This window comes from Gorilla gorilla, chromosome 1 (genome assembly GCF_029281585.2).
Source record: "Gorilla gorilla gorilla isolate KB3781 chromosome 1, NHGRI_mGorGor1-v2.1_pri, whole genome shotgun sequence".
NCBI lineage: Eukaryota > Metazoa > Chordata > Mammalia > Primates > Hominidae > Gorilla > Gorilla gorilla.
In genome coordinates, this window is record NC_073224.2 from 136,308,152 (window position 1) to 136,336,109 (window position 27,958).

At 34.9% G+C, this 27,958-nt stretch overlaps 3 protein-coding genes and 1 pseudogene across 8 annotated transcripts in view; all 4 read right to left on the minus strand.

The window, feature by feature from the left end:
- Positions 1-4,867, minus strand: part of AMY2A (amylase alpha 2A) — a 50,111-nt gene extending 45,244 nt beyond the window's left edge. The window contains exon 1 of the mRNA XM_031007661.3: positions 4,781-4,867. The gene's annotated coding sequence lies outside the window, so the exon portion shown is untranslated. The remainder of the gene's footprint in view (positions 1-4,780) is intronic.
- AMY2B (amylase alpha 2B) lies at positions 932-25,926 on the minus strand. 3 transcript variants are annotated; one of them, XM_031007502.3, is made up of 11 exons: positions 25,851-25,926; positions 8,952-9,165; positions 8,458-8,604; positions 7,454-7,651; positions 6,774-7,004; positions 5,908-6,041; positions 4,975-5,097; positions 4,781-4,880; positions 2,712-2,830; positions 2,475-2,600; positions 932-1,155 (listed from the first exon to the last, which is right to left on the minus strand). In XM_031007502.3, the coding sequence occupies exons 2-11, from the start codon at positions 9,117-9,119 to the stop codon at positions 966-968; spliced, it is 1,536 nt and encodes a 511-aa protein (XP_030863362.2). In that variant the 5' UTR covers positions 9,120-9,165; positions 25,851-25,926; the 3' UTR covers positions 932-965. The 3 variants fall into 3 exon arrangements, with proteins under 3 accessions (XP_030863362.2, XP_030863335.2, XP_030863412.2); XM_031007475.3 differs by lacking the exon at positions 25,851-25,926 and adding an exon at positions 15,093-15,222; XM_031007552.3 differs by lacking the exon at positions 25,851-25,926 and adding an exon at positions 9,741-10,430.
- Positions 9,331-11,219, minus strand: LOC101134165 (actin, cytoplasmic 2-like; annotated as a pseudogene).
- Positions 25,721-27,958, minus strand: part of RNPC3 (RNA binding region (RNP1, RRM) containing 3) — a 29,599-nt gene continuing 27,361 nt past the window's right edge. For 2 of the 4 annotated variants that reach the window (XM_055375347.2, XM_055375144.2), the window contains exon 16: positions 25,721-25,926. The gene's annotated coding sequence lies outside the window, so the exon portion shown is untranslated. Of the gene's footprint in view, positions 27,688-27,958 lie in introns of all 4 variants that reach the window. The other 2 variants (XM_031007349.3, XM_031007396.3) reach the window with 2 other exon arrangements.

Below are 27,958 nucleotides of genomic sequence, written 5' to 3' on the forward strand. Positions count from 1 at the left end.
GCAATAAGCCTGCTTCATGCAACTTTTTGTGTGTATGTTCTAAATCACTGGACTCAATCTTAAGTAGTAGAAACTGCAGCCGAAGATGCAGTGAGCCGAAGTGGTACCAATGCACAGTGAATCTGCTTTGTGGCAGGGACAATTTATAGGTGAAAAGAATAGACAGTTTCTGAGTTATGGCCTCTATGTTCTCATTTAAGCATAAACAAAACAACTGAGAGTTATAAGGAAACCTAGATGAGAGCCCTAATGAATTCCATATGTAAAGTCAAGATGAAGAAGAATGAATAGGTAGAGAATTGGGAAGAAAACCCAGACTACAAGGTGTCATGAAAGCCCTAAATAAATATCCAGATTGTAGAATAAGAAAAAGAACAAAAAGTCATAAACAACAAGTCTAAGCAATTAGGAAAAAAATGAAAAAGAAGAAAGTCTGTAAAGTAGGAGAAGATTCCAGTGAGCTCAATAGAATTGAGAACTGTAGACTGTATAATTTAGGTTTCTTCTATTTTTTAACCTTATTAACACCAAAAGTACTTGCATATTATAAAAAGCATACAACCTGGCTAACTTTGCATGGGAATCAACATTAAACCAGCTATCCCTAACTAACTGATAAAAACACTCCTTGGAAGGATTATAGAATGGCAGAAATTAAAGGTACACAGCTCGGTAAATGATGCTAATGGCAACAAACATATTGGTTAAGATGCTTTTCTGAGTTCATAGCTTAAATAGGTTAAAGTCAGTCTTCTAAAGCATAACAACTTGCTGACTATTACTATCTTACACTTATTCAATAATTAAGTGGGATTTTAATACTATTGAGTTTTTTTGTGAATTTTACAAGTTGATTACTAATTAGAGCTTTTACTAAAAATTAATGAAATATAAGTATTACTGTATATGTAAGAAAAGAAACACACTTGGCTATTGTTTTGAGGATATGCATTTAATTTTAAATTTTATAATTTAGATTCAGCATGAATTGCAATAAATGGATCTTCAGCAGAGTTACTAATAGAAAAATGAGCTTTGCCATCATCAGAAACGTAGATTTTAATGCCTGTGCAATTGCCATTAATTTTATCTCCAGAAATGACATCACAGTATGTGCCAGCAGGAAGACCAGTTTGCAAAGTTAAAGAAAATGTCCTGTAAAATAAAATTTCAGATTTAACTTCAATACACTGAAAATCAAGAATACAGACTAACACAAATAAACAGCATAACTTTATGTTGTAGAACCCTAAGCAGTGAAGTCTCATTAAGAAGAAAACCCATATGCCTCCCTAGTAGTTGTAAATAGCTTTCTAGGACCAAAAGTAACCTTACAGAAAATGTAGCAGTTCCCTGGTCCATAGTGAAAATATTACCAAAAAATCAAAGTTGAAGAATATCGCTGAAGATTGGCAGGAATGGTCACACTTTGATAAAAGTGCTAGCTTGTTAAAATCAAATTTGTTCTCAACTGAACTTAATACAAATTACTTTTAAAAATTTAAAGGGTTTTATTTTTTTAATCTCCTTTTTTCCCCATAAGGTAAAAAACAATTTGGGGCATACATAGAAACAATCTAGCATTTCTATGAAGAAGTGATAGTTTGAAATATAAAGCTTTGTCACAAAAATTTATTTTGGTATTTTCATCCACAAAAGAAAGAAACTAAGGAAATAGACATGGGCTTTTTTGGCAGGAAAGAGATCAACTAGATTTATGTACTTATGTATTTATTTATTTTTCATCAGTGAAATATAATTTATACTAGAATGAGCTAAGTATGAGTATCAGTTGGCTTTGGACAGAGACAATTCAACTGTTTGCAAGGAGGTCTTCTGAGCTATAGGTTAGGGAATCATTTATACTTCAGTAAAGGATATAAGAATCACAGATGAAAGGCCAATAATAAGTTTCAGAACTAAAACTCAAATCTCCTGAAGCAAATCATTAACCACAAGATACATATTATTTATGCATATGCTTTAAAAATGTTATTTGTCACAAGGAGACAGAGAAGTGAAGAAAGTATACCAAAAAACTACATAGAGCAGTCATTGAGAAAAAGAGTTAGAAATAAAGATATATTAGTACTGAGGCAGCATTTTTCCATAATTAAAAAAACAGGAATATAAGACATGTTCTTTTAATGATTTCACAATCCTCATATTAACTACTTTGTGTATTTTGTGGCATGTGTAGGTGAGCATATGTATGTGCATTCAATATATGCATAAGATATTGCAAGGGTGCACAGAAAGGACTCTGCTTACAACAGAAAGCCCTTATGAAAACAGGAGAATGAAGGAGTAACAGCCTTCATCTTTTTACTTCTGCCCAATTTTGATGTCTATTGTCTTCTTGCTCCACTGACTACATGATTTTTCAGATATGATAAATGTCAATGAACAGAAAAAAAGGAATAAACCAAGAGCATACAGGTACAAAATATTATTTTTAATTGATATGTACTTACCAGTCATCGTTGTTGAAAACAATGAATCCTCTGTTTCCTCTCCCAAAAGCCACTTGGTTGCTCCCATTATCATACCAGTTTGTAAAAGGCTGGCCATCCACTACATTGCGGAAATTAACCATGTTCCTAAAAACACAATACCGTATAAAACGTTGATATTCTTAAACTTCAACTGTTTTAAATAAAATGCAATGGAAAGTTTACTATTAGAGGACATGTCTAAATAAATATTCTCACCTTATTTGGCGCCATCGATGTTCACAGACCCAGTCATTGCCACAAGTAGTGTCTGGATTAATAGTAACTTCTTTAATTACTCCATTATTATTTGGTGGCCCAACCCAATCATTAACATCCTTAATTAGGTGGGGAAAAGCCAGATTTTAACATATATATATATTTACCTCTTCCTTCTCCTTTAAACCAAACCCAACCTATCCTGTTACTTGTGTCTCCGCATTCAGTGACTTTATCTAGAATCCAATGCCTTCATTAATGTTTATAGCCCTTTACTGGGTCTTCATCATCTCTCTATCCTCTGGTTCTCTTTTGCCATATTTCAAACAAAGGTAACAAATTGTTATCCTCTCCTTTTCATTCCAAGGAACTGCAAAGGCTTCTTTGCTCTGTCACCCAGGCTGGAGTACAGTGGCATGATCATAGCTCACTGCAGCCTTGATCTCCCAGGCTCAAGCGATTCTCCCATCTCAGCCTCCTAAGTAGCTAAGACTGTTGGTGTGCACCACCGCAACCAGCTAATTTTTAAAAAATTTTCAGTAAAGACAAGGTCTTGCTAGCTTGCCCAGATAGGTCTTGAACTCCTCAGGTCAGCTGATCTTCTCGCCTGGACTCGCCAAGTGCTGGGATTACAGGTGTGAGCCACAGCACCTGGCCTGCAAGGGCTTCTTAACATCACTGTAAGCCATGCAATGTCATTGAAATGGGAAGGGCATTAGTACCAGAAACACCAGGATTAAAACATAGGCTCTATTAACAGTAGCTAAGAAAATTTAATCAACATACATAATTTCTCTGTGTCTCAGTTTCCTCATTTGTAAAATGGGAATATTGTTTTTTTGCTATAAAAATTAAGTAATATATGTGAAAATGCCTTGAACGTGACATGTGCTCAATAAATATTAGAGTCCATCATGCTTCTGTTTAGATAATTGTACAAAACAATACATCTGAACATTTTTTATAAATTGACACCAGTTTTAATATTATGTTTTTCTGATGGGCACTTTAAAAAATCTTAATTAAAAAAACCAGAGTAACCCTAGGAAGTTTTTCAGTGTTGACCTTAGAATCATGTCATATGGTGAAAAGTGAACAAAACTAAGAGTTTTTTAGCATGCAGCACTCCTGGAAAGTGGAAAAGTTATAGTGATAGAAAAAATAAAAATACTCTCTGACCCTTAACATCAGAAATAAGACCAATTAGTAGAAATTATGATAAGTTGGCTCAATATAAAAGTACACCTAAATATTAAAGCTGTTTAACAATAGAATCAGTTGCTATACAAAGTAACAGACTTCTCAAACTGAAAGGAATCTAAAAAAAGCTAGCTAGATATCTGTGTGACTCAGAGGAAGGAGGAATTTCTGCTTCAGATCTGAAGTCTCTGATGCTGTTTCTGAACCCTTTAGTTTAAAGAAAACCTTCTACTAGCTTTCCAAATATCTGTACACTCTTATTTCTGTTCCTTTTTGAAACTACTCATCAGATAAATGTCTTTACCATACTCCCAAATATTTTTCTCATTCTTACCTTTCTTGGAATACTCTCTAAATTTCCATTCTTTAGTACATATAATTTCCTTCCTCTTATTATATACTTTTCCCTATTTAACTCAGCTCAACTGAATCATTTTTTTGTATTCCATATAACTTTTTAAAAATATTTAATGAACATTTATATTTTTCTTACTGTGGGCAGATGATGTTTTAAGTTCTCTAAAAGTGTTGGCATGTATAATCTTCCTATTAACCCTGAGGTAGGTACTTATTCGAAGTATATATTTTAATCCCTGTGCCTAGCTCTTATTTTTAAGTGTTTTTTTTTTCCTGAGGGCTAGGGGGATGTTTATCATATGTCTGAAAAGGCTTGCATACTCTTTGTCAATGGAAAATATATATTTTACTCCTTTAATATAACCTGCATTACTAAAATCGCAGCCCTATATCAGGTTTCTAATCAATTATTTGTTGAATAAATATATAATTAATAGTTGTCATATTAAGTTAGAACAAGATTGCCTTCTGTTTCTTGAGAAAAGGATAGTTTGAACAATTTCAAAACTTACGTTTCCATTTTGAAACTGTCTTGGCCAACGGTAGCTTGACATTATTCGTGTAAATCCATAAGGATGAGCAAGCATAAATCCAACTGCCATTTTATAAAGCCTGAAAGGTACATAATTATATTATCATAGAATATCAGAATATCATTACCATCATTAAAAGATGTGTTAAAAAAATAGAGAACTTGGTTTTCTACCTAGCATCCCAGAAGGTAAGAATAGAGGCTCCTCCAGCCCCATGTCCTCGTTGATTGTCATGGTTATCCACAAAGACAAGTGCTCTGTCAGAAGGCATGAAACCCCAACCTTCTCCCCAGTTCCTATTTTTGAAAAATAAGATATATGTTGATGTATCATTTCACAATAGTTTGCGAGTAACTTAACTGTGCATCTCTTTCTGCATGGCATGGCATCTGAAGATTAAATTCTTTCTCTAATTAAATGGTTATTCTGTAAGATATATATATATATATACATACACACACACAAACACACACTCAAATATATATACACACACACACCATATACACACACGTGTGTAATCTACATATGTAGTCTATATTCGTATATACAAGTATGGAATACTTATATTCATATTACAAATATAAGATTTTTGTAATTAAAAAAGGTCCTTTCAGAGGTTTCAGCACATTATCATTTAGAGGCACTCCAGAAGGATCAATATCCATATCACATTTTACGGAATGTCAAACTAGGTTAAAATAAGGCTTCAATACTGTATTGTTATAAATATTTTTATATTTTAATTCATATATGTAAATTCTACAGTATGGAAACTTTGTACATACTTTATAAATGATAGGATCATTTTGATAATAACCTGGCTTTAAAATATTATATGCAAACATCAGTCAAATCCAGTATATTCATCTCGTACTTAGATGGAAACTCCTAGGATATGTTTAGCGTTCCTAGGCAAACTCACTTGTGACAGACACTCTAAATACAAAAGATGATTGATTAGAGTTTAGGGCACTAGAATACTTATCATTAACAATTGACTCCTTGATAGTTGTCTGAATAAGAATGTTCCAGAAGATAACTCACAATGGGGTACTATGACTAATACATCTATGAAATACTTCAGGGGAAAAGTTGTATTTATTTACTTTAAGTAAGACATCTTCTCTCCGTTCCACTTGCGAATAACTGTGCCGAGTTTTGCACCATACTTGAATTCTGTCACCCGGCCATTACCAAAGTAGTCACTGCTTTTAATTGGCTCACCACCCAGATCAATTACCTAGTAGAAAATTAGGAAAAAGAACATTTTGCATAAGGAATTTAAGGCATTTTAACCAATAAGTTAATATTATATAAAAGATAGCTTTAAGCTATTTGTTATTTGTTTTTGTCTTGTTTTGTTTTGTTTTTTAGAGACACGGTCTTGCTATATCGTCCAGGATGGTCCCAAACTCCCGGCCTCAAGCAATCCTCATGCCGCGGTCGCCCAGAGTGCTGAGATTACATGCACGAGCCACCACGCCTGGTCCTATTTGTTATATGATAATGCTCAAAATGGTTTTCTTATTCTTATTATCTCAACAGGTAATATTCTTATATTCTTTTTTTGATAAAGAATACACTACAATATTGAAAGAAACATAATGTCAAAATTACCTGTTGTCCTGTGAGAATACTTACCTAATTTTTAGTCTCGTACATCAATGATAATAACAGCTCACACTAATACAACATTTGCTATCTGACATTTCTTGATAAATATTAACTCATTTTATTTTCCAAAGAAAATTAAGACATAACTATTATCAGTATCCTACATTCTGTGTACCTCCATAAAACATGTTGTGATAAAGAATTAGATATGCTGTATGTGAAGAAGAGGAGGTTAAAGAACACCATTTTATATAAATGACTCAGTCCTTATCCTATAGGAATTGCATTTTTAATTAAATCTGCCATTATTTTCTAATGAATAAGATGATATTTTATATGCATATATGTATTGATGTACCTCCTGGTAAATGAAAGGTTTACTACCTTCCGGGAACCAGTTACTGTTTAGATTATGCAGTTTGTCCAAAATTGCCTTTATGTCTCCAGGCCACATGTGCTTGGAAGCATCAAGTCTGAACCCTGCAACACCAATGTCAATGAGATGGTTCATATATTCGGCAATCTTGGAACGCACATAATCTTTCTCCAGTGCAAGATCAAGAAGACCAACCAGACGACAATCTCTGACCTGTTGAGGTAAAAATGTTATGATTGATTCATAAAACCTCATTTTTCACCTGAGAATCCATTTGATTATTCATTTATTCCATGATTCCTCAAGAGATATTCTATAGTGACTTCCTTGCATTGGGCGCTGGGGATGCTCACATTCTACTATAGATGTATCTTAGAAATATTTTCCAATAGAAAATAGAGAATTTAGGAAATAAAGTCGATGAGCTTTTTAATTGGTTGGGAGCTTTTTAAAAGTGGGCAAATGTGTATTGATTAAAAATCTTAAATTAATATTTAAAAGTTTTTAAATATGGATTTGAGTTTCTTAAAGTAGTCAAACCTGTTAACATGTGTCCCTAAGAGATCTAAATTCGTATTTAAAATGAAGTTCAATTAGCTACATGTCTACAAGAAAAGGCATATATCACCCCTTATTCAGATGACTCTCATAAAACAATTTACCTGAGTAGCATCATTGTAGTTCTCGATATCTCCACTTCCAGTTTTACATTTACCATCATTAAAATCCCATCCAGAATATGGGACTGCTGGAAAGTCCCTACTTCCAGGGTTGAAGTAACTTCCACAGGTACTGCTTGTTCCTGCACTCACAGCATTACCAGACATATGATTAATTACAGCATCCACATAAATACGAACCTATAAAGCAAAGTTTCTACTTCAGTGTGACTTACAGAGAGGCAGAAATTTAAAGCATTATTGATTCAGGTTTATAGCATGTTAATAAAACTCCAAAATATTTCATGATATCTTATAACTATTTTCCTACAAGATCAAAAATCAACTGTGAAGAAGTAATGTGAACTAAACACCTACGTGCCTTCTAGACACTTGGTCAAATATTTATAGTAATGGTAAATTGAGAGAACCAGAAACTACCATAAATAGGAGGAAATGCAAAAAGCCCATTTCAGGGAGACAAAACTCAGATGAGACTGGAAAGGTTACTGTTTTGGAAATTACAGTCGGTCACCAGGAGAAAGCCTGTACTCTCTACTAAGCTTTTGAAGACAAATAAGGGAGCTATTAGTCTCAAATTATGCTCCTCATTAAATAGAGAAGCTAGCTAGTCACCACGAAAAACCCAGGAATTATGGATGGAGATACAAGTCACCTAAAAATGATAGCAAATATTGTAACTGGAATTATAACTCCTAACCAGAAAAGTCTTTCCAGGAAATATAGATAGGTATAAAAGTCAAAATTTGATGTTTTGCTTTAGAAGTAAATTCTGCTTTAAACTTATTGCTTTAGTAGATAGAGAGCACATACACAAATATTTACAAAAGCTGAACATAAGGCAACGGTTAATTTTGAGTTTTAAAGTATGAAGTAAAATTAAAAAAATAAAATATGGAAAACTTTCTGCTGAAAAGGAGCAAGAAAGAAGAGAGAGAAATCATTTTCCTATCTGTTATTTTTAAAGGAAACTAGAATTCACTTACCCCAACATTGTTACATCTAGTCACCATGTTTCTAAATTCATCTTCATTTCCAGATCTTGTGCATAATTTATAGCTAACTGGTTGGTATCTTTCCCACCAAGGTCTGAAAGGGTTGTGAATGGCAACATTTTCATTTGGTGGAGAGACCTACAAATTAAACAGTCTTCATAAGTACCAAATTCTGTCTTACTGTATATCATTGAATGTTCTAGAAACTAATCAATAATATAAAAAATTCTTGAATCTTGGTATATGCAGCTATCTCTTGAAAATATTAACAGCACATTGGAGGGCTCTTGTTGAAGAAAGATTATCTCAGAAACAAAATAAAAAGTTGCCAAGAAAGAATACTACATTGTTTTTTCCTCAGAAAACTCTTACTTAGAATACTTACCTGTGAAGTAAAATGTTGCCTAAGCTTCACGGATAAGATCAGAATACTATTTACTACAAGCACAGTGAATTCTGCAATTGATACTATGAATCATACCCACCTGAACCCCTCCAAATCCCTTGGGAGCTAAATATCGCTCACATTCAAGAGCAATATCAACCCATCGCCATTCAAACAGATGAACAATAGATGTCCGTCCTTGTTGTGTATTTGGGGAATACTGAGCCCAGCAGAACCCAATGGTTAAAAGCAACAGAAAGAACTTCATTTTGCTTTGAAGTTGTCAGTGTCCTTTCCAGAAACTATTTGTATTCCTGTAAGAAGCACATTTTACAAAGTAAATATTAGCATGAATAAATACTTGAGAGCAAACTGTTTATTCATAATCTGAAAAGGATTATCAATAATAATCCTAACAGGTGAAGAACATTAAAAAGTCTGTCATGGAAATCATCTAAATGACCTTTTAGAAATTAATGTTTTTTTGGTTCTGGCAGCACTTTTATTTTTCCATACACAATGACATGTTGCTGGGGCCTAATGTTCTCACGTAACAGTAGAAAACCAAAATTTGTTGTCATCTCTTTAAAGATCGAGAATTGCATACAAAAAAACTTTACATAAATTAAAAGGATGAATACATTTATAGGTATAAATGCAAACCGCTTCCAACTCAAGGCAAGTAACAGCCCGTGGTGTTCTGGCAGACAACAGAAGCTAAGAAAGGAAACTGGGTCCTATGGCTTGGACTTTCCAACCCTGACAGACCGACAGGATAGAAACAACTGGTTAAGGAGCCCTTACCAGCCTGTAGACAAATCCCAGAACACTCAGTCCTGACACATTAATACCCTGCACAGATCAGAGCCTGCTGGCCATGCAGACTCACCAAGCCAGACTTGTCTTCCACAAGTACGTTTTTAGCCATGAAGTGACCAAGCCACATGTACTAAAGACTGAAATCAAAGATATGTACAGATACCAAGGGGAACAGTTAACTTGAATACAATGTCAAAATCAGGAACAAGTTCTACAATCCAGTGCTGATATCGGATACAAGCTTCAAAGACAACTTATTTTCTAAGGCTTATTCCAGTTTGGTGAGGCTAGCATGAGGTGTATGCATTTGCCAGGGGCAAATTTTTACTTCTGAGTTAACCCATGAAGCAATTGCTAGCCATCTGCTCGCAGTCCATTTAGAAGCATTTGCGGTGGACGATGGAGGGGGCCAAGTCATTGTACTATTGTTTGCTAATCCACATCTGCTGGAAGGCTGACAGTGAGGCTAGGATGGAGCCGCTGATCCACACCGAGTACTTGTGCTCTGGGGGTGCGATCATCTTGATCTTCATGGTGCTAGGTGCCAGGGTGGTGATCTCCTTCTGCATCCTGTCGGTGATGCCTGGGTACATGTTGCCACCAGATAGCACCGTGTTGGCCTACAGGTCTTTGCGGATGTCCACGTCACACTTCATGATGGAGTTGAAGGTGGTCTGGGTGGATGCCGCAAGATTCCATGTCCAGGAAGGAAGGTTGGAACAGCGCCTCGGGACACCGCAACCTCATTGCCGATGGTGATGATATGGCCATCAGGCAGCTCATATCTCTTCTCCAGGGAGGAGGAGGATGTGGCAGTGGCCATCTACTGCTCAAAGTCCAGGGCAACATAGCACAGTTTCTCCTTGACGTAGTGTCTGATCTCCCGCTCGGCAGTGGTGCTGAAGCTATAGCCAACCTTGGTAAGGATCTTCATGAGGTAGTTAGTCAGGTCCTGGCCAGCCAGGTCCAGATGCAGAATGGTGTCGGGGATGGCGTAGCCCTTATAGATGGGCACCATGTGGGTGACCCCATCTCCAGAGCCCATGACAATGCCAGTGTGCACCCACAGGTGTAGAGGGACAGCATAGCCTGGATGGCCACGTACATGGCCAGGGTGTTGAAGGTATCAAACATGATCTGAGTCATCTTCTCTCTGTTGGCCTTGAGGTTCAGGGGGTCCTCGGTCAGCAGCACCAGGTGCTCCTCCAAGGCCATGTGCAGTCCCTTGTAGAAGGTGTGATGCCAGATCTTCTCTATGTCATCCCAGTTGGTCACGATACCATGCTTAATGGGGGTACTTCAGGGTCAGGATGCTGTGCTTGCTCTCAGCCATGTAGCCCACATAGGAGTCCCTCTGGCCCATGCCCACCATCATGCCCTGGTGCCGGGGGTACCGATGATGGAAGGAAACATGCTGGGGGTTGTCGTCCCCAGCAAAGCCAGATTTGCACATGCTGGAGCCATTGTCAATCACCAGTGCGGCAATCACTTCTTCCATTGCGACTGGTGGAGGAGTGGGACAACGGAGCGGCAGGACAACATGGTGCATGGGCTGGCAGAGGTGACTGGTTTTTTCTTACTGATAAAATCTTAACCTTTTCAAACCTCTGGCAGTGTGTACACACACACACACACACACACAAACCCACATAAATAAGGACAGTAAATATATATTTAAACACATAAGGACTGTATTTATATATATATACACACACACACACATATCTACACAGTCCTTATGTGTGTGTGTGTGTATATATGTATATATGTATGGTTTGGCTGTGTCCCCACCCAAATCTCATCTTGAATGTAGTTCCCATAACCCCCATGTGTTATGAGAGGGACCTGGTAGGAGGTAACTGAAATTGAATCATGGGGGCGGTAATCCCATACAGATGTTTTCATGATAGTGAGTGAGTTCTCCCAAGACCTCATGGTTGCATAAGGGGCTTTTCCCCCTTTTGCTCAGAATTTCTCCTTCCTGCCATCAAGTGAAGAAGGATGGGTTTGCTTCCCCTTCCACCATGATTGTACATTTCCTGAGGCTTCCTCAGTCATGTGGAACTGTGAGTGGATTGAATCTTTTTCCTTTATATATTACTCAGTCTTGGACACTTCTTTATAGCAGCATGAGAACAAACATATATATACACACACACATACATACAAACATATATATATATATATATACACAAACATATATATATATTCCATATATATATAACGCAGTGTATATATATATAGTCTATATAGTCTTTATATATGTGTGTATATATATAAATCCTAATAACAAATAAATAAGGACTGTCTTTTGTTTGTGATATCCGTCACTAATAGAAAATAATAATTGAAGCCAACTGAATTCTCAAAATATTTAACTATTTTCAAATTTTTGTCATGTTTCCATTTCAAACAGACATATTATGTGATATTTCCATTTTTAAAATCAGCCCTGTTTCCCATCCTTAATTCAAATTTTTGGTTATTTAAATTTCTCCATTAATGATTTAAGAAAACATTTAAAATCTCAAAGCCCATGAATTGGAGAAACTAACTTTTTTCCCCTTGATCAACTCATATGCTTAATATAGTGCATATAGTAGTAGGATTGGTGGTGGTGGGGGTTTTCTCCCTATAGGCAAATATTTCTTGTACCTGACAAAATGCTAAATAAATAAATTTGTGCAATTTTTCCTTCTTAATGTAATGTAAGTGAAATGCTATGAAAGGGAGTAATAGTACAGGTAGGAAAAACTTCATCCATCCATTCAACAAGTGTTAAGTGTGTGTCTGCTTTTTGCTAAGCACTGCAGGTGATGTTCAGGAGACAATGATGAAAAAGACAGGTTTCTGTTCTCAGAGAACTTACATTCTAGTGGAAAGAAAAGAAAATACATTAGTAAATAACAGTAATAGCAACAGTACTAACAGTGATGATAAAAATAATTTCAGATAGCAATAAGAACTAGTATAAAATCATAAAATAGAAAGTGACTTTTCCATCAGGGTATTGTAGACTGGAAGGTAAGGGAAGACATCCCTTAAAAGAGTTTTATGATGTGATTTGAAGGATTAGAAGTGTCCAGTCATTTAGAGATCAGAGAAAGAGCAACAGATAGAGGAAAGAGCAAGAGTAATGTCCCAAGAAAGGAAAAAGCTAGTACATAAGACACATTAAAAAGAAATCAGTGTGGCTAGAGCACATGTGATAAAGGGTGGGATAAAATGAGATGAGATCAGAGAGGTAGGCCAGATCATGTAGAACCTTGTAGAACATGAAGAAAGAGAGAGCTGTTAAGGCTGTGACATGGGGAACTGAAAGACTAATAAACTTTAAAAGAAAATCACCCTTGCTTCTGGGAAGAAACCAGATTATAGGAGGATAAGAGTGGAAAGGGGTAGATGTTAGAAGACTTTTACAGTGGTCCAGGAAAGAGGTGAGTGGCTTGGACTAGGGCATAGACAAGGTATATTTCAGAGGTAAACAGGCAGTAGATTTATGAATAGATTAGAGCTGAAGGATGAGGAAAAATATTAAAGATATAGGTATTTGGGGATGATACCATTTTTTTAACATGAGACAAAATGAGGAAGTACCAGCTTTGACGAAGGGTATCAGGAGAGCTGTGGATCTTAACTATTCCACTGTCGATCCTGATGCTGCCCTTTGGTCCTTCCCCCAGCCAATCCTGTGAACTCTCTTCATTGCAAAACTAGAAGTTCCTCATATTTTATATGAAATGTCATACCTTCATGACTTTCCTAGTGGTTTTGTTTCCCATATCATCCCCTTCCACATCCAACTTAGTGTGGAAGCAACTACTTTTCCTTCCACATTAAGTTGAAACCACAACTTTATGAAGCTTACCCTCATATTCTCAAGCATAGTTAGCTCCTCTGTTGTATGAAAGCTTTTTAATTTATATGACATTAAGCTATATTTGACTTCTTTTCTAAGTATATTATAATTAACAATTTACTTGTCTGTCATTCTGGACCAAGCTTCTTGAAGTTAGACTTCATATCTAGTATTTCCAAATCCTAGTAAAATGATTGACATTGTCTTATGTGTTCAATAAATGGCTATAACATGAAAACTCTAGGTTCCAGGTATTGTGCAAAACATTGGCATAACATGGGTTATGTCCTCATTGATTTTCTAAAAATCAATGAACTCTATATTAGAAATTGTGCAATAAACTTGACTCTAATCCTAGCAAAAGTGTTGTACACATGTTGGAACTAAGGCCCAGAGAGACTGAGTAAATTGTCCAGGCTCATATGGTAAGTGACAAAGACAGGATTTGATAATAAGTCTGATTTCAAGTCAACATTCTCTGTACTACACTAATGTTTCTCCTAGAATTCTAGAGTTGTGATGTCTAATATGGTAGCCACTAGAAACAATTGGCTACTAACCAGTTGAAATGTATGTGGTTTGAACAGAGATGAGTAATAAGTGTAAAACACACTCAGATAGTGTGAAAATAAAAAGTAAAAAAATATATTTTTATGATGTTTACAGGTTGAAATAACATACTGTGATACATTAGGCTAAACAGAATTTACCATTAACATTAATTTCCTTAGTGTCTTTTTGTTTCTTTTAATGCAGTTAGTAAAATACATTAAATTACATATATGATTTACATTCTATTTGTATTAGATAGAGCTGTTCTAGAAGTTATGTTCAGTTAGAGAAGGGATATGTCCATACACAAAAACAAACAATAAAGTGAAAGATATGAACATAGTTTTAAGAGGGTTACGATTAAGTGCTTCAGGATTTAATTGGTAGGAAAAGTGCTTTCTGACAGATGGGAATAAGGGGAGATAAAATTGACTTGAAGAATGGGTTTGACATCAATGAAAAGAGATAGGTAAAATTGCTTTTAAGAAAAACATGTAGAAGAGCAAGGAAAATGGCAAGAAGTCAATACAGTGTTTTAGAAATTTAAGTCAAGTGTGAGGGAGACATGACAGTTAAATTTAGAAAGGTATATTGGGGACACTCAAAATCAGGGAGAAGAAAAAAGTACTTACCTCAGAAGGTTTTTTGGTTGTTTTAAACAGGAAAGTAATAATAAAAACTTTTAATTATATCAGATGGACCAGAAAACAAAGAGATAGGAACATTAGTAAGCAGAGCAGTGACAGAAATCTGAATTAGGATTACAGCAGTAAGAATGAAAATTAGGGAAGTGTGATAGATTGTTATATTACAGGGCATCCAATGAATGACACTTCCCAGTATCCATACCTATATAAAGTCTCTCTCTACAAAGACTATGGAATTAGCTTGATATTTGTTTTATCCAATGGGATATCAGCAAACAAGACACAAGCAAAGTTTGACTGGGGTTTGCAGAAGGGAGTTTGATCTCTTGGAACTCTGAGATCATACATTGTGTTGTGAGCCTACCTGGGATGAAAGATCACTTGAAGTCTAGTTGTCCCTAGTCATTCCAACAATGTGAGTTGACTCGCCAGCTAATAGTAGTTGAGTGATGTGCCAGGAAAAAACATGGTGTATATAGTCAGCCCTCCATATCCATGGGTTCCACATCGCCAGATTCAACCAACTGTGGAAGAACATATTTTTAAAGAAGGATAGTTGCATCTGTACTGAACATATAGACTTTTCTGTCATTATTCCCTAAACACCGTAACTATCTGCATAGCATTTATATTACAGTAGATATTACATCTCTAGCAATATAGAGATGATTTAAAGTACACAGGAGGATGTGCATTGGTTATATGCAAATACTATGCTATTTTATATAAGGCACTTGAGCATCTGTAGATTTTGGTATCCATGGGAGGTCCTGGAACCAATCCCCCACAGATACTGGAGAGATGACTGTAAAAAGCTTGGTACTATCTGTGGTTTCAAGCACCTGCTGGGGGTCTTGGAACATATACCCCTGGAATAGAGGGGAAATGTTTATGTAAAACAGAGAGGGGAGATATAACAGACTTGGTGGAGACTGTACAGAAAATGGTGGTTAATCAGATATAAGAGAATAGAGAATATAAAGAGTCAAATGGGGACTCTGTGATTTAAACTTTGGGTGAATATTAGAATGGCAATGTCTTTATGACTGATAGTGCAATCTAAAGGCAGATTTGGTTTAGAGAAACCGATGAATATGGGGACATATTGAATTAGAGGTACCACTTTTAAAATAAATGGGTATATAAAATCAATTAAAAAAAGATATGATAAAAGAAGCAGAGAATTGGGAGTTTTCAACAAAGCAATGACAGTCTAAGAAATGGCACAAAAAATACTTAACTGATTTAACACAGACACTGAACAGAACAGATGCTATCCCTAAGCAACTACTATACAGAGGGCATTGTACACTGGCTGAATTATCAGGCCTGGAGACTTGTACCCTTGAGGGCTGACAAAATACCAAAAAAGATATTGGATGAAGTCACCAATCTTTATAAATAATGGGGTACAGGGAGTATGAAGGAGAGAATAAAGAGGTGCCTTCAAAGTGGCAAAGGGAGTTTTATTACCCGAGATGATTTTTAAAAACAAATAGGGAAGGAAAATTTGCAGGGAGTACAACAGACTAACTGGATACGGGTGAGTATCAGAATTTAAATAGAAGACTGACTAGATAGTGATACAGGGCTGATGGTGTAAAGAGTTGACAGAGAAGAGGGGCACCATTTGAACTTTATGCTTGACTCAAGGTTCCAAATGTGAAAACGTAATTATTAGGAGTTAAGACAAACTATAAATCCTGACTTTTCCATTTATAACCTGTGTGATGCTGGAAAATAACCTCTCTAAATGTATCTATTAACTAGAAAAAGTAATGTTTACCTCATAGAGTTATTGTGATTAAACAAATAATGCAAATAAAGCTGTTATCCCAATGTATGGATATGGTAAAAGCTCAATATGGTTGATAACGTTATTTTTGTATTGATATTTTTACCTGGTCCTATTAAAAATCCTATCAACTCATACTGTCTTTCTGCCTTCACTCTACTAACACTTGGCCATTCTGTCTTCCCATTCTACCCTTCTTAACTTCTAATACTTTCTACTTCTCAGAAGTATTTTCATTTCCAGTAAAGGAATGGACAGAGATGAAAAAGAATCACCAATATTTTCTACCTGCAATTTTTTCCTTCCTTCCCTCACACTATTCTTCTTGCTTATTCGCTTAGGATTTCTGGCAGATCCATGTTAGTTTTGAAATATACTTTTCAACAATGCCAGATCAATGAACTCTGTTCTTGTAATAGCAAATCACCATTTTTCACAATGCATTTGGAATGTTGGTAAAAAAAGGGATAATTTGCAGACATAATTTAGGGAATTTAGCACTACATGAAAGGTAGAGTTAGACACACATATAATAAGCTTCTACTAAGAGTCAGGCATTGTCATATATTTTCTCATTTGATCTTAATTTTCACCTCAAACAAGCAATCTGAAGAGCATTAAAACAATTAAAGTATATGTCTTCTGAAATAAAAATCTGCACAAACAATTCTTAGCATCTTTGGCATCAAAAACACAAAACTAAGGATTTAAAACAGTTGTTATATCTACTTTCTGAAATAGTTATTCTAAGAGAGTTATCCTTAGAGAAGCTATTCAGTTATTAGTAATATACGGCATTATTGCCCATATTTTGTACTTCCTAGAATGCTCTACAAAGAGAAAACTTCCCTTTACTCTAAAGCTCTAACGGTTACTATAATGTGCCAAATGACATATCTTGGGAATTCCCTAAGAATATGAAATAGGACATTTGATAATATCCTGACGACAAAGCAATAGTCACTAAAGATTTATATTTGGAGTGTCAAAACATATTCTCTCTTCTCATCTGGGCTTATATAAAAAATAAAATATATCCGGTATCAAGAATTAACTCAAAATTAGCCAGTTTCTGAGGGTCTCAAAAGTATTTTTTCAATCAATATCATATATGAGGTATTTATTTTGACATCCATAATATAAATGGCATTATAGGAAAACGGCTCTAGTGTAAACTCAGTATCCCTCTTGACACATCAAGTACCATAAATTTAATCATTTAGCTCAAAGCCTACTTAAATCACACCAAAGCCTTGACTTAAATAAAATGAAAGAGCTCTATTGTTAAGCAGAAAGTAGCAACTTCCAAATAACTTGTCTTTCTAGAGCTCCCTTTCTACTTATATAACTACCAGTTATTTACAAGTTCTTTCCCCCTATCCAAAGTAGCCTTACATTTGTACCAGATATTATAGTTTTTTAACATGCAAATGAATTAACATTGACAAAAAAAAAAGACAAGTTATCTATTAATGTCATTTGTAGTTCTTAGCCTAGATGCCTTATAAATATCTTTGGAAGTAATTTAAGTGTGATTAAAAATTACAACTGAAATACTTTAATGTCACATTTATGAACTTGATCAAGTTAGTTGTTTCTCTTACTAAAAAATAAAGTCTTAATTCCTCTGAGTTGTGCAATAAATTAGGTACAATTTTCTCAAAATAGTAAACCTTCAACCACCAGCCCTTCCCCCAATAGTTTTCTGTTTTTCTTTTGAAAATAAAATAAGAAAGAAAATAAACCTGAACTCAGGATAAGTTGCAATGTAAAGGTTAGAGAAAAGAAAGCACAGATAATCAAGTTTGCCTAACAGATCTCTGAAATCAGAGAAACCTTTTGAGCCAAGGCTAAGACACATTTTCAATATAAATAGTACATTTTGTACTGCACAGCACTGAAACATGATTTGTCAACAAACTGAAAATAGATTGTGAAACTCTATATCAAATCATGTGACAGAAACCACTTATTTCAAGACAAAAAGTTGGAGGAGGACTTACATAATACTCAAAAAACATTAAAACAACTTACCACATTAACTTCTTTCAATCAGCAATCTCCCAAACCCACAGTTGAGTGTTTTACAATCATAAAATAAAAATCTCACAGTTCTGGTTTTGCTTTTTCTTCAGTTGGAAAAAAAATTGCTGAATTTAGAATCTTATAGATTTTCTATAACCTCTTACTTTCAATATGTCGCCCTAGAGTCCTACTCCAATTCTCCAAATCAGATTTGTACAAGGAATCTTCTCTGAACTCCAGTATTACAACAGGTTGATCACCACACTCCTGTTTCCTAAGCAAACCACTGTCTTCTTTCCTCTGCTCAGTTTGCTGCCCTGCCACCTCTTCTTACTACACTATATCTCGTCTGCTTTCTGTCTTCCTTTTTCTACAATATCCTCTCGCAATCTCTACTATTTTTTCTCCCTGAACCATTTATATTTATAACAATATATAGGGAATATACAGAGAATAAACATATAGGGAATAAAATAATCTTAATAAAATAACCTTAAAAAGAAAATAACCATATAAAATAAAATCACCTTAAAGACCTGATTGGCATAGGGCTGGGTTAAATTAGTTAAATGAGACTAGAATGTAAGCAAAGTCACTAAACCAAAAATTTAACTCTTTGAGACCAGCCTGGCCAACATAGCAAAACCGTGTCTCTACTAAAAGTACAAAAATTAGCTGGGCATGGTATCTGGCACCTGTAATCTCAGCTACTTAGGAGGCAGAGGCAGGAGAATTGCTTGAACCCAGGAGGTGGAGGTTGCAGTGAGCCGAGACTGCGCCACTGCACTCCAGCCTGGGCAACAAGAATGAGACTCCATCTCAAAACAAACAAAAAACCAAAAAAATTTAACTCCATGCATCACCATCTACTAGATGCTTCACCATGTACATTTTTTTCTATATGAACCTTAGAAAAAAATTAAAGTCTATGGATTTCATACTATGTCCTCAATTAGAAAATGAAGATATTGTTGATAAATATAAAAATAAAATAACCACTAATAACATATAGTTACTATGTGCCATTTCTATGCATTATCACTTTTACTTATCACACATGCATACCCTACATGATAGAAATATGATTATCTTCATTTTTAAAATGAGAAACACTAAAAATTAAATAATGGGATTTATTAATGGTCAAATTGTAGTACATGTTGGGACTGAATTTCAAAGCCAAGAAGCCTAACTCCACAGTGAGCTCTTACCTACTTATCAGTCTTATATTCCCTTTCATTGGATTGTTAGAAAAATCAAATATTATATGAAAATATTTTAAAATCTGAGTTCTGCTTAATCTGATTAATTTTTAAAAGACTAACAGTAGTAAAAATTCTGCAAAAATAATGTCTTGGAGGATTAAAAATACAGAAGTAATTTCAAAAATAAAAACGACTACAAACTAGAATAAAACAGTGTTCAAGTATTCTAAGGGCACATTATTGTCTTTGGCAACGGACATAGGCATTAACTTTGGACTTTGAGAATATGCATGGGTATAATCAGTGCTAATCATTAACAAAACAGAAAGTGTGCCTAATTCCTGTGGTATAGGGTAAAAATATTCAATGTAAATTGATTAAATGTTTCTGCTAAATGCATTTTTAGACAGATTTTTTAAAAACAGATAGAAAAAAGGTAAAGGTAAAGCTAGAACCAAATAAATGATGTAAATTCTAACCAAAGGAAAGATAGTGAGGCTTTATTAGCATTGGACAAAGATCTAAGGCAAAATTAATACCACAATAAAATGGTTGTACATTTATAATTAAAAATGTTTGACTCTCTGACTAGAAATTCAACAAATATATGTGTTTACTCATGTTATAACATGTTTAAAATTACTAAAGCAAAAATATTGACAGTACAATAACAGGGAAATCTACAATTATGAGAGAGTTTTAACATAACAACCTTATTAAGAACAGGCAGATTTCAACAAGTTTTAATTAACCTGACCAAATGCACATACAGAGAACACATTATTGTTTTAATTGTCTATATACAGTCAGAAGTTGAGTCTTTTAAAGGATTGAAATAAAAAAGAATATTCTAATTGGACTAAGATCATATAGTATGCACTTGTTAATATGAACATTTATTTCCAAATATTTTGTTGTTATAAGAAGTGTTATAATGAACATCTGTATACATGTTTACACATAGGTAATTCTGTAGACTAAACGTAGTGAAACTTGAAGCACATTTTTATATTTTCATATTATGCAAAATTGCCCTTACAAACCTGTCAGTTTTTACTCTCTAGTAGCAATATATTACAGTACCTTTTGTCACACTCCCACCAAAAATATTATCGCTCTAATTTTTGCCTAAAAGATTAAAAATGATTTGTGCTTTTCCCAATTACTAGCAAGACTGAACATCATTTCACATTTTTTGGCCTTTTGAGTTTTCTCTTGAAATTTGCTTCCTTTTTCCATCTTCTTTTGCTTTTATTATTTTTCTTACTGAATGTTTCCAGTTCTTATGTTGTTATCGTTTGTCATGTATTGCAAATATATTTTCCTAATATATCACTGGTTTTTGAAGGCTTCCCAGTGTAAATTTAAGTAATCATGAATGCTGGTATGAATTAGGACAGTGCCAAAGGTATGCCTGTATTATTATTTTTTGTCCAACTACAGTCATGCATTGCTTAATGACAGGAGTATGTTCTGAAGAGAAAGCCCTTAGGTAATTAAGCCACTGTGCAAATGTCATAGAATGGACTTCCATAAACGTAGATGGCATAGCCTATTCCTCCTAGGCTACAAACCTGTAAAGCATGTTATTGTACTGAATACTATAGGCAACTGTAACACAGTGTACTTGTGTACCTAAATATATTTAAACATAGGAAACTTCCGATAAAAATATGGCATAATAAACTTAACTGGACCACCATCATATATGCGGTGCACGACTGTATTCACCATGCAAAAGGTTTTAAGTTTTAAAGTGATTATTTGTTTAACTACAGTGGTTCCTTGTCCCTCCATATCCATGAGGAATTTGTTCCAGGACCCACCATGGATACTTAAAGCGACAACTGCTCGAGTCTTTTATATACAATGTAGTATTTGCATATAACTTTTACATCATCTCAGATTACTTATAATAACTAATGCAACGTAAATGCCATGTCAAAACTTGTTATATTATGTTGTTTAGAAAATAATGACGAAAAAAACTCAATACATGTTCAGTATAGATGCAACCATCCTTTCTCTTGTCTTATCCTTAGATCTTGTTTAATAAGATTAGATTTAAAACTAAGTGGTAAGGAGGATGGGAAGAGAGACAGAGGAAAAATGTATTAATGACAGCTTTTTTTTTTTTTTTCAGTTGGGGTCTCCCTATGTCACCCAGGCTGGAGTGCAGAGATGCAATCACGGTTCACTGCAGCCTCAAACTCCTGAGCTTAAGTGGTCCTCCCTCCTCAGCCTCCCAAGTTGTTGGGATTACAAGCATGACCAATTATGCCCAGCAATGGTAGGTTTTCGTTGTTGTTGTTTACAAAGTTAAATGTCATCATTTTTTATATTGAAATGTCTTTAATACTTTTTTTTGAAATATTACTGATTATTTAGAACCCAAAGTCTGGACCATTGAACAAATTCATTCCAATAGTCTCTTTCACTGTTAATATTCTCTGATCCTATGATTTATTCTTCTCTTGACTTTCTACATCCTAATGGAAATATGAAAATCAAAGAGCTTAAGGAAATGTGGCTGTATCAATCAGGACAGAATAGGTTATTCTGCAGTAATAAAAGAAACTAAAATTTTTCAGTGGCTTACAATAACCAAGTTTCTCATGTTCAACTAGGATCAACAAAGGCACTCTTATTAGTCCCTTTGTAATGTCACAAAAACTTCATTTTGACACATGCTTTAGCAATCGGGAACTCCGCAAAGTAAAACAATCTTTCTGCTCACATTTCACAGCCAAAACAAATCACATGGACATTCCCAAATTCAACAGGATGGGAGTATTTCATTTGCAGGGCGGATCACTAATATTTATGAACAATAGTATATTGCATATATGAGATCAGAAATAAAAACTGTAACAGGAAAAATAAAAGAATTTTCATTGGGGTGAACATTTGAAAAATAAGAAATGCGAGTTTAAATATATATTTTTAAAGAAAAATACAATATATAGAGCTTCTCACATTCAACCTCAATCTCTTACACCTCCATCCTTTCCTTCGATAGCAAGACATTCAATTTCTTCCAAGTTTGTATGATCATTTCTATGCATGTTTTTGTGACTTACTTCATCTAATGTTCCCATAAATAACATATAATGGAATTTTATGTAGTTACCTTTTTCTAAGCTTTGAAAAGTTTCATAAAACTGCTCACATCTTCTTAAATTTTGGATATTCAAAGATCCCGGTATACAAATACCATATTAAGTGCTATTTTATAATTTACAAAAAATTAAAACTTCTTACGTAAAATACTTTTTTTTTTTTTTTAATCTAACTCCATCACTGAAGCTGGAGTGCAGTGGCCCAATCTCGGCTCACTGCAACCTCCACCTCCGGGTTCAAATGATTCTCCTGCCTCAGCCTCCCGAGTAGCTGGGACCACAGGCATGAGCCACCATGCCCAGCAATTTTTTTTGTATTTTTAGTAGAGACGAGGTCTCATCGTGTTGCCCAGGCTGGTCTCAAAATCCTGACCTCACGTTGATCCACCTGCGTTGGCCTCCCAAAGTGCTGGGATTACAGCCGTGAGCCACTGCACCTGGCCTCTTTCTTAATTTCTAATTGATAACCTTTTAAATAGATACAACCACCTCAAGTCTTTATATATTAGTCATAGATGTTCCAGTCTTACTTGATATCCTGGCTTTTTCTTCATTGCTTAGACCTTGTACATGTTGGGTACAGGGTATATATTTCCTGATGCTTATTCAATGTTTTGTGTGTATGTGTGTGTGTGTGTGTGTGTGTGTGTGTGCACGCTTTAAGATTTCCTATTAGCTTTTATGTGGACGCTCTATATACCGTTTGTTTTCAGAAAATATAGGGTGGGACATTTTGCAGCTTAAGTACTTGGGATGAGAACTCTATTCTTCTTGAAAATCATCAGTTATACCTCTTAGGTGTCTGACACAGGGGGTTAGCTCACATATCTACTGAATAATCCTACTGAGGTCATTATTTGTTAGCATGCATTACTAAAGATAATTAAATGTAATAAAGTATCTTATAGTTGACACATTAAAGAGCTTTCCATTACTCACAAAAGGATGTGCTGTTTTCTCACAGGGTAGTAAAGATAAAATAATTACAAAAAGCACTCAGCACAGTTCTTGTTGAGATTTCAAAATTCATTTAGATAATGCTTTCAATCTCCTAGGTTCCCAATTTCTTGAATTCATCTCCTTCCATCACCTTGCCTCTACGCTACTCCCATCTTCACATCCTAAAACTTATAATCACTAAGTACAATATACTTAGTACTATTATACTATACTTAGTATACTATACTTAGTACTATTATACTATACTTAGTATACTATACTTAGTACTATTATATATTATTATACTCTAATTTCAATTTCAGCCACCCCACTCTTATTTAAATCTCCCAAATTTCTAGTTCGTACCTCAAGAACTCCAATGCATCTTCAACCACACTGCAATCTACAATTGATGATACCATTTTCCACTGTCTCAACCTTCTTTATTTTCTCACTTCACTCCTTAACCCAGATTACTTTCCATATCCCTCTTTTATTATCTTTCTCTTAAATGTAACATCTCATCACTGTCTTATTCACCTAGGGAAATCTCAACTTTAGTTAAATTGAATTCTGTACTTTTTCAGTGATAGCACCTATGCTGAACTCAACTGGAGAAAAACACAAAACCACACTGACTGATACCACTTAAATAAACCACAGATTGCCTAAGAGTATGTTTACTTTCCTACATTCCTGGATACCCATTTTACATCTCCTTTTCCTTCCTTAATCCTTCATGACTTCCTCCCTCTTTATGACCTTGTTTCCTATTTCTCTGAGAAAATATAACAAAAATTTGACATGCTCCTATTTACTGAACTACCAACATCTAGAACTCCATAATCTGCCCTTCATCCTACTGTTACTAATGAGCTGTTTGTGTGCCTATCTTTAAAATGAACACTTCTATTTGTATACCAGGTCTATGGCTTCAGCAATATCCCTCTCTTTCCAGCATTATGTTTTTTCTCTCTACTGAATCAGTCCGATTAGCATACAAACCTGCTATATCATCAATCTTAAAATAAACAGCTTTTTGATACTACATTGCCCTCCATTAACAACCCATTTCTCACAACCCCTTGAATGCAAGGCTCTTTAAGAGTTGTCTTCGATACGCACTATATTAAATTCTTCTTCAAAATTCTCTTGAATACCCTTACTCCTGATATCCACCAAGTTTGTCAACGTCAAGTTGACAGAACAGAATGTTTTCCTACGTATATACAGCTGAAACTCATTTCATTAAAGGAACAGAGTAATTTTACGTGGGAAATATTTTCACCTTTGAGTGACGTTCTGACAGATGAAAGATTTGGGGGAACAAAAATGGAAGACTGTATTACAGCAAGGATACAAATTTCTAAATTGGGATAAACCCCCATTTCCAAAAAACCAAAAGCCCAGTAAAACTCAAAGCCAGACAAATATAAAATAATTACAAAAAACAAGATTACATCCCAGCACTTTGGGAGGCCGAGACGGGTGGATCACGAGGTCAGGAGATCGAGACCATCCTGGCTAACACGGTGAAACCCCGTCTGTACCAAAAAAAATACAAAAATTAGCCGGGCATGGTGGCGCGCGCCTGTAGTCCCAGCTGCGCGGGAGGCTGAGGCTGGAGAATGGCGTGAACCCGGGAGGCGGAGCTTGCAGTGAGTCGAGATCGCACCACTACACTCCAGCCTGGGCGACAGAGCCAAACTCCGTCTCAAAAAAAAAAAAAAAAAAAAAAAAAAAAACAACATTACAATAAAAAGTGAAAGTGCTTTGGTATCCAGGTAAGAATTTTTAAAAGGCAGTATTTGTAATCATAAAAAAATTATATTATAAATTTTATATATTTTTTATAATATTATGTTTTCCTAGATGTGTTAAACCAGATAAAGAAGAAATACAAACACTATTTTATTGGAAAGGAAACAATTTATTATATTTGAGGAAAATCATTAAAATACATGTAATATGTTTCCAATTCACTGATTTAAAGGCATATAGATTTAATTTTTAAATACACTTTCAAAGCTGTTACGCACAGTTCCATAGTCCAGGTGGTCAATTTCTTCCTCTCAAAGTTAGAAAGCACTTGAAGGACACGGGATTCAAAAAAACCTAAAACATCATAAAAGCCCATTAAAAATAGGAAGTACAACACAGGTCATTAGTTTAAAAATAACTAAGAGCTGAACCATTTATATTTAGAAAATTAGTGAATCATGTCAGTATAACAAAATTTATCTAAATAAACCACTTATAAAGAAACTGATTTATGACATTTACAAAATCATTTTAACTATGCCTACAGAAAAATAATTACATTTTCAATATCTATAGGTTTTGTACTTTTAAGGTGATAATAACCGAATTTTCAATTGTTTTCACAGATCTAATAATAGTAGCAGATTTTTCAACAAAGAAACACAGAGGCTCCAACCCTTTATTTTCCTAGTTATTAATATAAGGTTGGATGGCTAGGTTGATACTAGGTACCTAATCATTTTACTCTAACAAAGCAGTGTCTAAACTGGTCAGTCCTTAGAATTACTAAGGAAACCTTTTCAAATCTGATTGTTATACTCCATTCCCAGAGATTCAGATGTATTAGTTCTAGGGTACAGTACAGGAATCTTTATGCATAAAAACTCTTCCTTGGTGGTTCTCGACCTTGTTTGTATATTAAAATCAGTTTGAGAGGTTTATTCCAATATCTGTGCTACACTCCCAACACTTTAAATCAAAATTCTGACCAAAGGAACCAAGCATCAATATATTTCTTAAAGATTTTTTTAGGAGGGAGAGGGTCTTACTCTGTCACCCAGGCTAGAATGCAGTGGTGTGATCATGGTTCACTGCAACCTCAACCTCTGGGGCTCAAGTAATCCTCCTGCCTTAGCATCCCAAGTAGCTGAGACCAGAGGTGCAAGCCACCACACTTGGCTAATTTTTGTATTTTTTGTAGGGACAGGGTCTCCCTACATTGCCCAGGCTGGTCTCAAACTCCTGGGCTCAAGTGATTCTCCCATCTCGGACTTGCAAAGTGCTGGGATTACAGGTATGAGCCACTGCACCCTTTTAAAATTAGTATTTAAGTTCCAGATCACTGTAATGTGCAGCCAAGACTGAGAACCACTGTTCTTGGTGATTACGGTCATCAACCAGTCTGGAAACCACTATTCCTATATACCTGCCAAGACTGTTTTTCACTTAATGCACTACCCTTAGTGGGCATTATGTGTTCTCCCCTCTATTACGCTTTTCTTCTCTTGTTTAGAAAAAGAAAGGGGAAAGAAGAAAGATACTTCTATTGCTATCTATGTCAAAAGAGATTCACTAAGACTTCAGATGAGAGGTCTGCTACTCTCTAGAATTTACATAGTAATCCAGACATCTTAATTTTCAATGTAAGTACTTTTTAAAAGAAAAACATTTCCTTTGCCCAAATTTTAAACACATTATAAATACCTAAACCAGATATATTACACAACAGAAAGCATATGTTATTGAATTAGGTTTAGGAAACATACAAATAGAAGAAACAAGACTGTATTCTGGGTTAAAGTAAATGAACACATTCTCTAAGTAAGTTGACCTGATTCACTAACTTTCCCTCAAAAAATTATATAAAGGACAGCACAGAAAATTCAACAACAAATCTAAAAACACATAAAAGATCTGTTCAGTCTATACAAATAATTTTAGAAATATTTCATTTGAATAAAGTGTAAAAAAGTATTCCTTAACCTGGATCAACAGGTGGGGGAAGGACAAACATTTCTAGCAAAAAAACAAAAAAACACTGCCCCAAAAAGGATACGACAAGAAAGGATACACTTTGCATGACAGTATTACAGCAGTATTTACGCAGGAATGCTTCTAAAGAAGAACAGCAGAATGCAGTTTAATTTTTTTCTTATTTTTCAGCACCAGATTTAAAATAAATGTTTAAAAATACAGACTGAAATCCATCTTTCCTCTAAAGTGTTTATAAGACTTGTGACTACCCAGTATAGACGTACAACAAAATTCAAATATTCAAGCCATCTCAGAAGGACTAAACATTAAACAAAATTTTCCCTTATTTACCCATATTTGGCAGTTAAACACCAGTAATTGTGACCAATTACTTTGTGTTCTTTTAGTTTAC

Coding starts and splice junctions, on each gene's coding strand:
- AMY2B (XM_031007502.3), bottom strand. CDS start 9,119: ATGAAGTTCTTTCTGTTGCTTTTAACCATTGGGTTCTGCTGGGCTCAG. Junction 6,042..6,773: donor AACCTTTCATTTACCAGGAG/GTACATCAATAC, acceptor ATTTTCTACTAG/GTAATTGATCTGGGTGGTGA. Junction 4,881..4,974: donor CTTACCTTCTGGGATGCTAG/GTAGAAAACCAA, acceptor TGTACCTTTCAG/GCTTTATAAAATGGCAGTTG.